The sequence below is a fragment of the Emys orbicularis genome, chromosome 10 (assembly GCF_028017835.1).
Source record: "Emys orbicularis isolate rEmyOrb1 chromosome 10, rEmyOrb1.hap1, whole genome shotgun sequence".
Lineage (NCBI taxonomy): Eukaryota > Metazoa > Chordata > Testudines > Emydidae > Emys > Emys orbicularis.
The window spans coordinates 60612838-60626966 of NC_088692.1; the positions used below are offsets into that span (position 1 = coordinate 60612838).

The 14129-nt window shown below is 39.9% G+C and overlaps 1 protein-coding gene across 2 annotated transcripts in view; it reads right to left on the bottom strand.

Annotated features, from left to right (window-relative positions):
- The window catches only part of TJP1 (tight junction protein 1), a 325424-nt gene that overhangs the window by 44981 nt on the left and 266314 nt on the right, over positions 1-14129 (bottom strand). For both annotated transcript variants that reach the window (XM_065412781.1, XM_065412780.1), the window contains exons 10-17: positions 11620-11762; positions 9358-9463; positions 8448-8598; positions 5423-5531; positions 4412-4631; positions 3178-3362; positions 2959-3054; positions 2241-2323 (exon numbers count right to left, since the gene is read on the bottom strand). In XM_065412781.1, the coding sequence (XP_065268853.1) occupies positions 2241-2323; positions 2959-3054; positions 3178-3362; positions 4412-4631; positions 5423-5531; positions 8448-8598; positions 9358-9463; positions 11620-11762 (1093 nt within the window). The remainder of the gene's footprint in view (positions 1-2240; positions 2324-2958; positions 3055-3177; positions 3363-4411; positions 4632-5422; positions 5532-8447; positions 8599-9357; positions 9464-11619; positions 11763-14129) is intronic.

Genomic DNA, 14129 nt, shown 5'->3' on the forward strand with positions numbered 1-14129 from the left:
GGAAAGAACTGCATTGCCAACAGCCACATCAGATCTAGAGGCATTAACTAGAGCCTAATGCCAATCTGGGACCATGCAAATCTCAGATACTGGGACATTTTTAAGTAAAGCCATAGATGTAGCCTGTGACCTTGTAGAATGAGTTGACACATCAGAAGGAGGTAGAATGCTGGAAGCACTGCAACATACAATAATACATCCTGAAATCCATTTTGACAGTAGTTGGATGGAAAGAAATAGGGGATGGATCCTTTGGTTACCTAAAGTCCTGAAGTACAGAGAAGAGTTGCGGTACTGAGTGACATGCTTGAAACTGCAGGACAGTACCAAGAGTTTCAAGTGCTTTACAGAAGGTGCTGATGTAGATGGAGGCTTAGTTTTACATAGCACCGAAGAACCTGAGATGGGAACTGGGAGATGGGTGAAGTCTGACCCTGATCTTCTGTGTTTCCTCTGGCCATCTCCACCAGAAGGTACTGGGGCTTTCTTGGAGCCAGGCTTACTCTTAGAGATATGGGATTTTCCTGCCTCACTAGTATCAGAGGAGCCCTTTTCCTTTGTAGTACTGAGCCAAAAGGTCGAAGTCCCGGACCGTTGACCAGCTCAGATGGTTTTCAGGTAGACTCCTTAACAGGAGAGCTAGAGCTCCTCTTCTTGAGATTTTTAGAGGTGGTCTCTGAGGCTTTCCCTTTTCCAGGAGAGTGTTGCACTGAGGTTGATGAGATGCTAGATACCCCCGTAGACTGATGTGCAGGGGGGGTTCTCCTGACCAGGCACCAAATCAAGATAAAAGGAGTACTCCATCATTAACAGTTGCAGCTTGATTTCCCAGTTCTTTCAAGCCCTGGATCTGAGGGCTAAACAGAAGTTACACTTCTATAGGACATGAGACTCTCCTAGGCAGCAAACACATTTAAAGAGTGTCTGTCGCCCACCATGATGGCCTCTAAACGTGTGGCAACATTTAAACCCCAGTGAACTGGGCATGTTCATTGCAGGGAGGACCTCCCAGGAGGAAATAAAACAAACTTCTAAATAACCAGTTTAACTAACTACAAACTAACTTACTAACTAAAACTAAAATGAACTAAGTTAGACCAAAGTCAGCAAGTAGCCAAGGCACGTACCATGAGGACGTGCTAAGCTGTGTCTTAGGCCAAGGCGGTTGAGAAGGAACTGAGGGCTGTTTGCCTGTGCAGCTTGATATAGTCTTGGTGTAGGGCACGAGGACATCAGCAGCGCATGTGTAGGCCAAATGGACACTGTTAATGAAATCTCCTATCAAAGGTGCATGGGGCGCACCTTGAAGAACATCCCTTACTCAGGTAAGTAATTTACGGCTTTAAAATTTGTTATTGATACATCTTTGAACTGCCATGCCACTAAGAGATAATAGTAATTGGAACAGGGACTGGAACTTGAGTGTCCCCCGTGAGTACCTTAACCACTGAGGTACACAGTCACTCTCATACTCTCTCTCTGGACAAATAAATATTCAAGTGTTTTATACCAAGTGGAACAGCTTCAACAGGAGAGACTGAAAGACACCTCTTGACTGGAGCTGGGCCGAATCTTTTAGGTAAAACTTTTTTTCACTGAAGATGAAACAAAACATTTTAGCAAATTTGTGTTCATTTCAGCAAATTGTTTGTCAAAATGAAAATAAATCATTCAGAAATGTCTAAACAAAACTTTTTGACATTATCAAAACATCAGTGTTTTGGGGGCTAGAGTCACAGGGGATTTATGCACCAATCACAGAGGAAGTTGGTTGTGATTCCCCTTTATGCCCAATAGCCCAGGGGGTATTCTAGGTTAAAATACCTGCTCTGGAGCAGGTACTTGAATCCAGGCCTCTTTTCTCCCAGGTGAGTGCCTAACCATTAGGTTATTGGCTAGTCTGCAATGGGTGCTCAGAGAAGTGCTCGATCAACTTTTAAAAGCGTCTACACAGAGAAAATTGTTTCATGCAGCATTACTGTCACTGTGTAATTTATATAAAAAGAGTACATAAGTTACTACAGTGCCTGGAGATAAATTATGTAAATTTTTTGTTTTTGAAATTTGATTTATACTTTGTTGTTTATGCTATTGTATGTAAAAACCCCAGCATTTATTGTTATGATTATTAGGTTTATTCATATGATTAGTCATTCAATTAATTCAACACTCCTGTTCTCTCGTTTGTTTTCAGAATCAACTACACATTTAATGAAACAAAGCATATTTTTACCACTTACTCTGTCAATTATCTGTTTTATTGTATGAAGACGAATAATGCCAGAACTACGTTGGTCAGTACCAGCATCTCTTGGTTCACTTTCTGTTCAAGAGAACACAGTTAAAGTCATGATTTCTTAGCCACCTACTGGTCAATTACACAACCCTCTCTATGCCCCCATTAATATAAAATGAGCCATCTCCTTTTCTAGCTCAAAATACTGGTTCAGACTTTATACAAGTTATAGTGCTGAAGATACATTTTTTACTTAAAAAATAATCCAGGAATTAAACTATTAGTTCCCCAGTTTAGTTAAAAAATCCTAAGAATTTGTTAGGTATTTACTAGGAGCTTAATTCTGAATGTTTTTTGCAACATGCTGAATTAAAGAGGGGACGGGGGAGGGAGCACTGAGGAAGCTCAGCATGTTACGGGATTGGGTCCTATGATAGCATTAATAATAATAAATTGAGTTTGCATTCACTCAATGCACGTAATGTTTCCTGAAGAGTCCTATAGCAAATCTGTATTACTTTACCTTTAAAATATCTGTATCAATCACTAGTTAAGTTAACTGCAACTGAATGTAAGCCTTTCAGAGTGTTTCCATAAATTGCTGACAATATAAAAGTTAAACTTTAAAACATTAATAGGAATAATGCAGCAAAGGCTAGCAAAAGAGGTGACTATACAATTATAATTTTATATTAATCTGATAAGCAAAGAGACACACTTACTTGCAACTTGATAAATATCTGGTTCTTCTCTTGCCAGTTTCTCTCGTGCAACATCAGCAATTGGTCCGAAGATGGTTACAGGCCTGAGAAAGCCAGCTGGAATAAGAAAAATCAAAGTAAATTGATTTAAATGTATTTTAGGATGCTATTTTTCCATCATGAAGATTAAAATGTTGAACTGAAACAGCAAATATTTTAATCTCTTTAAAAGGAAGCTACCTTCTCGAAGAACAACTCTTTCATATGCAGGAAACTTGGTCTGAACAGGTTGGGCAGAAAGATCTTCTCTGCTTTTTCGGAGATTTCTCTTTGAGCTGCGTAGACCTCGGAACCTCCAGAAATCTGCACGATCTCCCCCCGCTGTCTTTGGAAGTGTGTACTGTACACTAGCTAGCTGTTCAGCTCTAAGTGGGGCAGAGATTCCAGGGGTCAAAAAAATGACAGAAAACCCCAGCTCCATCAACAAACAAATCAGCTTTTGAAATGACATTTGATTAACAAAGTTTAAACCTGTGAACACATTATAATGACACAACAGGCTAAAGGACCACTGATCACCAAATGAGGGGTTCCCGTGTTTTTCAGTACATCTTAAAGTAATTGCCTTTTGGACCCCCTTCTCCTGCCACTGGTGATCAATTAACACAGCTGAGGCAACTACAGCAATTACTTACAAAGTACCCCACCTCTACCCCTATACAACGCAACCCTATATAACACGAATTCTAATATAACACAGTAAAGCAGTGCTCTGGGGGGGTGGGGCTGCGCACTCCGGCGGATCAAAGCAAGTTCGATATAACGCAGTTTCACCTATAACGTGGTAAGATTTTTTGGCTCCCGAGGACAGCGTTATATCGAGGTAGAGGTGTATGTACTTTTCAGAAAGTATTTATAATTTTTTAGCGAGATACATGTCTACACTTTTGCTCTTCCGTCAATTTTAGGCCCTATCTAGACTAGGAAAAAAGATGACAGACTCCCCACTAGGCTTTCATTTCACCAGATTAGCACATGCTGAAATACAATTGCTTTGTCTTGACTAGAGTTTTAGAAGGTGTTAATTGAATTCAGTTAGCTAATGCAATCTGACATCACTCCTTTAAGGCCTTGTCTGCACTAAGATTTACTCCCCCACCCTTGTGTTTCTCTTGCTTGGAAACAGGGAGAGACAACTCCATGCAACTAGCCAATGGACTGTCCAAGGGCCACAGTTTGTGAACCTCTATTCTAAACCAAACCCAAATGTAAATTTGGGTACTCAAACTGGATAAGTCTAATTGCAAATTATTTGGGGTTCTACAACTGTTTTTCTTCCAAAATGTTAAGAAAGGTATAAAATGTCTGAGTGACAAGGAGATTTTACTAAAACAGCATTAAACAGACACAGAACTTGCACAAACTTGGGCCACAGATTTCACGAGCATTGTAGTAAACAGTTTCAAGATGCTACCTGTTTTTATTGGGTATGATGCCTCTTTCCACTTCTTTGTGATTCTTGCCAATTCGAATAGCCAGCCAGGACCCAAGCTTGCCGTTGTACAAAGTATCCACGACCCGGAACACTTCACCTTTGTTGAAACTTAGCCCATAGGGAGATTCCTTTTCATATTCAAAATGAGTTCTGATATAGAAAGAATCTCCTACATCGGACTCAACAATGCGACGATAAACTGCAATAAAAGTTACTTGAAGTTGAAGTACATTAAAGGATTCCTAATGATCACAGCAGTTCTATAAAAAGATTCTGAGCACAAATCTTGCCTATCCTTAGTTCTCCATTTTAATTGTGAGGTATTTTGGAAACCCGTAAGACTAAATCCCCACATATCAGCATGTGAAATGTATATGAAATTCACATACAATCCATATCATGTTAATGTGATGCATTCAGAAACAGTTGGTATCCTCCTTGAATTCACAGTACTTATACGATTTGTCTTTTTTCCTATAATGAGTTCAGAACTGATTTGGTGAATTTTGCATATCAGGCCATACTGACAGCACTGGAATCAGATATCACCTATTACAGAATGAATGAACCATAAAGCATTGATAGTGCAAGTTTCCTCATATTGTCCAGACACTGTTTTTCAGCCATTATTTAGACCTAGTCTACACACTTTTGTACTGATATAACTCTTTCAGTTAGGGTTGTGTGGTTTAAAAAAAAAATAATCAAAATAGTTATAGCAGTACAACCCCATTCACTTGGGAAAGGATTGAGACCACAGACTAATTTCAAAACAAGCTACTGGACTGTTGTCAGACAATGAATCTATCACTACTGTACAATCTCTACTGCATTTGAAATAGTGACCTAAAAATGAAAGGCTTCACATTACCAACCTTCTTGAGTTGCCACTCCCCAGGGCAAACAATCAAAGATTAGCTATACTGTCTCTACCCGTCTCAGAAATCCTACCAAGCAGTTTCTGACCTTATATTTGAGGCAACTACTTACCATCCTTTTTCTTCTGTGCCAAAATTGTCACCTCTTCTCCTTTAGGGAGATCAAGCAGAAAAAGCACTGCTTCCTCTCTGATGATATTTGTGAAGTCTACATTATTTACCTGGCATGAATGCAACGGTTTTGAATTACTACACGATGTAGTGAAACATACATGCACTGTGAAAAATACATTGTGAAACGTACATTTCACATAAATATTGCAGTTTTTCACAACGTATTAATGTTAGAGTTGTTTATCCAGTTAAATATGATATAACTTAACTGCATGAACTTCAAGAAGCGTTTTGCATATATTTCTCAGAATAAGTGAAAAATATTGCTATTTAACAAAAAAATATGCAGTACCTGCAGAGTACAAACTGAACAGACTTTTTTATTGAATACTTCTAGGTCACCCATCATGGATGATCTAGAAGTACCAGAGATTTTAAAGGGCCATATGTTTAGATTATTACAGATAGAGGAGCGTCTTAGGATGTGTCTACATGGGGAGTTAAACTGGATTGATTTGACAGGTGTTTCTTAACATGCAATATGTATGTCGCACTAATGGCAGGCATATAGGATGGCTGTCTCCTCTTTCAATTTGCATTGCATACACATGACTGTGGCTTGCCATGTACTAGCGGTGTGGCATTCTCAGAGGGTATCCCATGGTCCTTTGCTTTGCTACTGAGCAGTCTTCATTCTGAAATTCTTCTGGCTGTGCATTGCAGGATGCATAAGGGAAGCCAGGCAGATTCCAATTAAAAAAAAAAAAAAAAACTCATATCTCCATCATCTCCACACCAGGCTCCTTTCTGGGTAGGCTAGTGCCATTTTTGAATTGCTGTCAGCCAGCATGGTCCCAACAATGCTCTTCACCTCTATGCTGGCAACTGTAAACACAGGGAGGCTGCTTGTGCTGTATTTCAGCTCTAGTAGCCAGGTGACTTTGGTTTTGGACTTTGCCTTCTGCACCAAGAAGCAGATGATGTGGCAGCAGCAGGAACTTAAGCATCAAGGGAAGAAGCAGGATGAGGAAGAAGAGGGTGACATCCAGCAATTGCTACTACAGGAACTGTTCCTGGAGCAACTTCGCACCGTACAGCACTGTCTCTGGGCTCAGAAAATGAGCATCAACTGGTGGGAAAGGTTTGTTCTGCAGTGGCAAGAGAATTTCAGAATGGCTAAGACAATCTTTTTTGAGATACGTGTTGAAGTAGTTCTGGAAGTGCAGGAGCAGCATGCCAACATGCGGTGCCCCATACCGGTCAAGAAGTGGGTCACCACTGCCATCTAGAAGGTAGAGAACCCCAAATGCGAGCAGTCCATAACCAACCAATCCAGAGCAGGGAGATCGACTGTTGGAGCCACTGTCTTGCAGATGTGTAATGCCATGGATAAAATACTGTTTCACTGGGTTTAAAGCTTATTAATGCTCAGGAGATTGATGGCTTTGTATGCATGGGTTCCCAAACTGTATTGAGGCAACTGAGGAGACCTCTGTGGTTATTATTGCAACTTCACCCACACCTCCCCTGACGAGGGCTTAGAATTTATAAATAGAAAGGGGTATTTCTCCATGGTGCCACAAAGGATAGTTGACATCCGTCATGTTGAGTGGTGAGACTTGAAGCTATACAGAGCATTAGATGGCTCAAAAGGGCTGAGCTCAGTATCTTGTGCTATCCAGGAAGTACAGAACAAGGCTAGGTCCTGGTTTGGAGCACTGCCTTGCCTGCTGTCCTGGCAGCAGAAGCAGCAGCAGCAAGTGCTGCATCAAAGCATTCTAGCTCTGTATTGCCTCCAGGAGTTTCCTCTGCATCCCAGTCTTTCTCAACAGTGTCTTTTGCTGTGGTAACACTGTCCTTGGCCACAGCAAGATCCATTTCTTTATCACTCTCTTATCTAAAGTACAATCTCCATCTCTCTTTATTTTCAGGGGTTTTATGAGGAGTCTGCAATGAGGTCAGCGGACATTACACACTGGATTAACTCAACTTAATCCGGTGTAAGCCCCATGTAGACAAACCCTTAGATCAGTTGTCCAAACTCTTTCCACATGATTTTCGTTTACAATTGCCCTTACTCCTTGCTATCTAATCTTAACATATATTTGAACATTTGAGTTCTGATTATCAACATTAGGTAGTCAATGATTAGCACATGCATGCTGTTAAAACATGTTTCTTTAAAGTTTAATCAGTTCAATTTCAAAACTCTAAGTGTAGGTCTATCCTTTTTCCCCACCAAAGTCCATAAACAGCAGGTAAAGAGGTCCAAACATTTTGCTTTTGAAAATAGACTGAAGTACAAAAGTAAAATTGTAAAATTAAATAAGAACTAAAAATTCCACATTTTAAACTGTCTCATCACTATGAAAGAATACAAAGAAATTACTTTTCTAGAAACAACATGCCCTAGTGGCATTAAGAGAGTTTTACTAATCCATGTGGGGGAAAAAACAAGTTTACACAATTTACCATATATTCCGCAAATTATACATAAGGGGTTGGTCCAGGTCTCTAATGGTATACTTTTAATACTGTATGTGATACCCAAGTTTTAATCTATTCACTAACTGAGCTAACTGCAGGGTAAATAAAGCACATTCTTCTGTTGAAAAACGCTCTGAAATAGGGGTGGGGACGATTGGGCAGTAGATTCCTGTGGACAATGCTACCTACCTAGTTTTGCAAAGTGACTAGAAATCTATGAATGAAAGATGCTAAGTGCTACGTGCTGATTATTATTTGTATATATGATAGAGATATTTATACACGCTTTTTAGTTAACAGTTTAAAAGCCAGTTAGTTAAACAATTATTTGTCCAATCTGAAACTAGGAAACTTGGGAGCCATAATTTACCAGTGATCTAGTAGCAACAGTGTAAGCTGGAAGAATTTTTACCACCATCGTCTACCCCTAATCAATGTAGGCCCAGATAAACAGTCTACACTAAAAAGGCAACATGGACCAACATTCTGTTGCATTATTGAACAACAGATTCTTTGTATGAAAGATTTTGACCTACCCTGAGAATTTGATCTCCTTCTTCTAATCCTTCTTTCGCTGCAGGGCTGTCCTCCAGAACACCAGCTACAAATATGCCTACATCATTGCCACCAGCCAACCGCAAGCCCACGCTGTCTCCTTTTTTGAATTTTACCAGCTTCATGCTTGGCCTGTAGGTTTATAACACATTCCAATTAACAGACATACAGTAGATGAATATGCGGTCACAGATTAGCAGCTGGGGAGTTACACCAGCAGAGAATTTGTTCATTATTGCAATTTGATATCATCGTACCCAAGCTGTTTCTTTCAGCAACACACTAACTATAATAGCATAATATTCTTCTCATCAGCTGAGCTTTTGAAAATAATGGTAATATTCACTTGCTTAAGAGATTTTGTAATTTGCTTTAATATATAAATCATATTTTAAATAGAATACTTCAAAATTTAAGGGTTTTTGTTTGTTTAACAGTCAACCTTTCTTTGGAAGTTTACAACTGAATTGTTATTTCTCACTCTTCCCCCTCCCCCTTTTTTGGGGGTGGTGGTGGGAGGAGAGAACATAGAACACAACGTGATAACATTATTATAGGGTTCTCCTGAATGCAGGACTGTTTTTTGCTTAAAAGAGAAGAAAAGCAGTGTTTGGGAGAGAGAAACAAAACACACGTTATTAAATAATATCTATAAAGTGATTAGTAAGTTTCAAAATTACAAAATATGTAATAACTGTTAACAAAGCACCCAAAGCTCACAGATGAGCCTCAACTCCCCCACCCCAATACTCATAAACAGATTAGAAATGTATGTTAAGACAAAGCCCTAGATGTCCCCATGCAGACATAATGTTCATTGACTTAATGAAAGCTCGGTCTGCTCGAGGACTGTTGGATCAGGTTCAAATAAATAATTTTGAATTACATTACCGAAGCACTCCATCTTCATGAGTTGAATTGGGTAAAGGACCATCTGATGGACTGACTGGTAAATCCACATCTGGCTGTCCAGCTTGAGCATACACTGGCTTTGGCTCTATTAAGAAATAAAAACAAAAAACCCAACTTGCCATGCTATTAATTCTTTAAAGGATGGAACCAGTACAGTTTAACTCATCGTTGCAAAATTATTATCATGAAAATCTACCAGCTCAGGAACAAAATCCTTCTCCCATCCGCAAGTGTCAGTAATGAAAATAACTCTCTTGTACTGACTAAGATTACTCCTCTTGGGCGAGTAGATTTTTTTAAGGCTGGTCTAACTACTGCACTGTTTTTTGTTTTGTTTTTTTCAAATTTCCCATTGTACTTTGATAACGTCCATTGAAAGATAAATCCAGGACTCTTTAAAAGAGAAAACACATTACACTGTTTTTTCCCAATCATGTAAGATTTGGACATTAAGGATTAGGATTTCCACTAGGGTAACCACTGCCCAAAAATGGGAGAAGCCAAAAGGGTTTAGTCACTTACTGTAATCTTCCAGCTAAACAATTCTACGTCTCTACCTTAACTGAATCCCAGACCTGCCATTTCAGCTGCCTTTGACTCACTGTTCAAGCTTTTCCACTCTCCTGTCATCATTTCTCTATCTGCTCACTCATTTCTTAAAAGAGAAAACTGACAAAATGTGATGTGATCTTCCCCCTCTCCACGGATTGCCTTCCTTTCTCCTCCCCCTATTCTCTCTTCCTTCTCCCCTGTAACAGATGCAGAATTTTGCCTGATCTCCTCCTCCAACCCATCCACTTGTCCCAATAACTCCTTACATCCCATCCCCTCATTTCCTTCACACCCACTCATCTCCTCCTTACACCTCACCTCTCTCCTCCTTCTGGCTTTCCTGCCTCCTCACAATAGAAGCATGTTTTCATTTCTCTCATTTTAACAAAACAAAAACAAAAACCCATCACCCTTGAACCCATTTGTCTCTCTAACTACTGTCCTCTCAAGATTGCATTTCTAAGTTCATTAAAAGCACTGTTTACAGTAGCCATCTCGAATTTCTCTCCAATTCCATCCTAGATCCTCTCCAATATAACTCCTGCTCCTTTCACGCCAATAAAAATGCTCTTGCTAAAGTCTCTATGACCTTGTCCTAGCCAAAGCTCAGAACCAGTACTCCAACCTCATCCTCTTTGACCAGTCTGCCGCCTTAGACACAGTTGACCATGCTCCTCCTCCTTGTAATCTTTTCCTCCCTGGGTTGTCTCCCCTCTGTCCTCTTCTCTCCTCCTAAATCTCCAATGACTCCTTCAGCAGGTCCATCCTTCCTTCAACTTTCTGTGCGGATTCCACAGAGATGTCATTGGGCACTTTCTCTGCCCTCTCTACATATCTCTGGGTAATCTAACCCGCAAAATACAAATTCAACCACAGTCTCAACTCTCAGATCTCTACTCCAGACCTGCATTCTTCCATCTAAACTAAAATCTCTGCCTGTCTCTGATATTGCCTCCTAGATGTCTTGCCATGAGCTCAAACTGCACACAGGTAAAACAGAGCTCTTAATCCCCCAAATCCTCCCGCTCCCTCCTTTCTTGATTACTGTGGACACTACACCACCATCTTATCCATTACTCCGGCCTGTAACCTGGGCATCTGCCGTTTTGTTCTGTGTTTATACAGTGTATGGCACAATGGGGTCCTTGTGCATAATTAGGGCCCTAAGTGCTATGATAATAAAAATAATAAACAAAAAAGATTTAGCTCTCCATTGAGATCAAAACTGTGTTAGCTACATCTATGTTTAAAGGGGTTAGTATGGCTTTTAGGGGAAAAAGCCCTCCCTCTTATCTTGGCTTTGGAAATCATGATAGAATCCTCTTAGCAACAACCATGCTTAAAGACAGCTATAACCAACACAGTTTTTAATCCCAAAGCAGAGACCGCTTTAGAGTGATCTTCCAGAATTGAAAACTACAAATACTGCAAGCTGAACTGTGCTCACAGGGAGTCTTGCGTATTCAGAAAAATGAAAAAATGTTGGGCCCACTTCTGCCATTACTTAAACTGGCTTCACCCAGGTAACTAGGGGCAGAGCTGGGGCCTTTGAATTTGCATATTCTGAGTTTTTATGCAGTTGTATATTTTAACAGCTTGAGAGAAATCATGCTGTAGTTATGAAGTAGTGCAAATTCCTACTGAGCAGTCAGAGGCAGCAGGCATAACTTGGCGTTTTATCGTATTTACCTGGCAGAGGTGGAGTTTGTTTTTCATTTCTTTCAACTATAGCCTCTTCCATGGTTTTAGAAACAGGGATATCATCTGCATTCTTTACAGGTGTAGAGACAGCTCCTGGTTTTGATATTCTCTCATCTTCTCTGCTCCGGAGACTATATATCAGAAAAACAAAACATATGGCATTTAGTTTGTACGCCATGCTACCTCACAGTATTATTGTTAAACCACCATTTCTGCATTTCAGGTCAAACAGATTTGCTTACAGATTCATCCTCAAATAATCTGCATAGTGGGAGCTCTCCACATGTAGATCCCTGGAAAAGGGAGGGCAAGGTAGAATAGAGTGCTCTTTTCACTGCCCCATGTCCTTCCCATGCCTTGTGTCGATAGTCTTCCACGCTAAACTCAGAAGCAGGAATGGAGATGGGAGCAAGTGATGTGCTGTTCTCTGTGACACTTTTCCCTGTGGAGTCTAGTGATTTCTGGGCAAAACCCCAAGATTTACCACGACCCTTTGGACCCCTCCTGTGGTTGCTGACTCAGCCGGGATTGAGGAACTCAGCCAATGGCAGCCCTTCAACACGGAAAGGAGGTTTCCCTTCCCCCTAGATCCCTTGAGGTTGGGAAAGAGCAGCCTTCAAAATCCACAGCTCTTCCAAATCCTTTACACTTAAGATTGGTGCAATGGGGGAAAAAGTGAGTGCCTGCCTCCCATACCAGCTCTCTACTTCATGTTTCTTCAGTGAAAACAGGACTAGCCTCATGTATTTTCTGCTCCAGAACGTATCTACATATGCTTACAGCATGCAACATCTAAAAAGAATGTGATGCACTCCTTGCTAGATAGTCTCTGGGGAGTGAACCTGGGACCTCTAGATCTAAAAGCATCAGCACTTCCATTGTTTGAGCTAGAGGACCAAGAACTTTAGCAAAGAGGCAATAACAAACTCAATCTGTATATATGAACAGAACCTCAGTGGGTTGTACAAGCATGCAGTACACTATGATTGTGTGTGAACGGTAGCCGTATAGTCACAGACAAGATTCAAAATCTACATAGGCTTAAAAGAAGTATACCACCAACTTATAACTACTTCCTAAAAATCCTTCAGGTCAGAACTCCTGGCACTTATGAATTTCAGATACTTTCTACTTACTATGGCTAATCATAATCAGCATCGATGAACAGTTTAATCAATTGCTGTACTAAACAAACCACAATTCCAAAACATTCATTATAAAAAAGCATTAGTTTACAAGATATTCAAACTCTGCTGAAGTATTAGAAACACATGCATATAAAAATAAAATGGTTAACAGAAGATACTGCATAACAAGTAGGTTTACTTTTACTTCTATCACCTTGTGTGTCAATAAAAATGCATTGAGTGTTCTAAAGGAATTATATATTTGCCAGGCATTAAAGGATACTGAATTTGACATTGTTAGGAAACATTTGTCTCCTTGATGACACCGAACTGCTCAGTTACTTCTTCCTGATGAGCCACCAGGAAGGACTTTGGGTAGAAAGCGTCCTTAGTGAAGTATATTGTACAAGATAGTACAACATGATTAGATGGTTTTCCGTTTGGATCTCTCTCTCTCTATCCTGGACAGATGTATTCTGAAAGATGCCACCTTTCTTAAGATATTACTGTTTCCAGAAGCTAGATGGAGCTATTGGGCAGTAACTTGTATTTGCATCCTTTAATAAATATATATATATATATATATATATATATCCACTGATACACATTAAAATAAATATTGCTGTGCGTAGTTGTACTAAAATAATTACTTCAAAGCGGTGTATTAATTATAATTACGGGAAATAAGACTTTTTTTAGTCAGTCTCTACTGGAACCAAAGCTCTACCGAAAGATAAAACCACTAAATTTATAAACATGGGTGGGATGTGCTTTCTCTGGCAATACTAAGTAGCTGGCATCAGAAGCAAGGTTTACACATTCTGCTAAACCAGGACCACCATTCACTGATGTGTTGTTACTCAGTATAAGCCATTAGAATTTGATACAGTGCTTGCTAGAGCCAACATTTTCAAACTTGAGTGCCTCAAGTTGGGCACCTAACTAAAAATAGCCTGCTTTTCAAGAGTGCTGATAATTCACAAATCCGACTGCAATCTGTATGTCCCATTGATGCTCTTCACCTTTGCAAGTCTTTGCCAATTATACTTAGATACTAAAAATAGCTAAAACACAGCTGTACTTTAGGCATCCAAGTTTGAAAATTTTTGTCTTTGAACTTCAATTTACACAAATCTCTTTTTCTATAAAATAATTTTTGAATACTTATGACTCCCCTTTTCTCATAATGGTATTCATATTGAATAATTTTCTACTTTTTTCTTGGTGGTAATTTGGTACTCGTGAAAGTGAGACTAACAGCATTGGCTTGAGTAATGATTGGGAGCAGGCACTGCCAGGGCTGGCTCCAGCGTTTTTGTCGCCCCAATCAGCACGGGGGGGGGGGGGGGGGGGGGGAAGGCGATTCGGCGG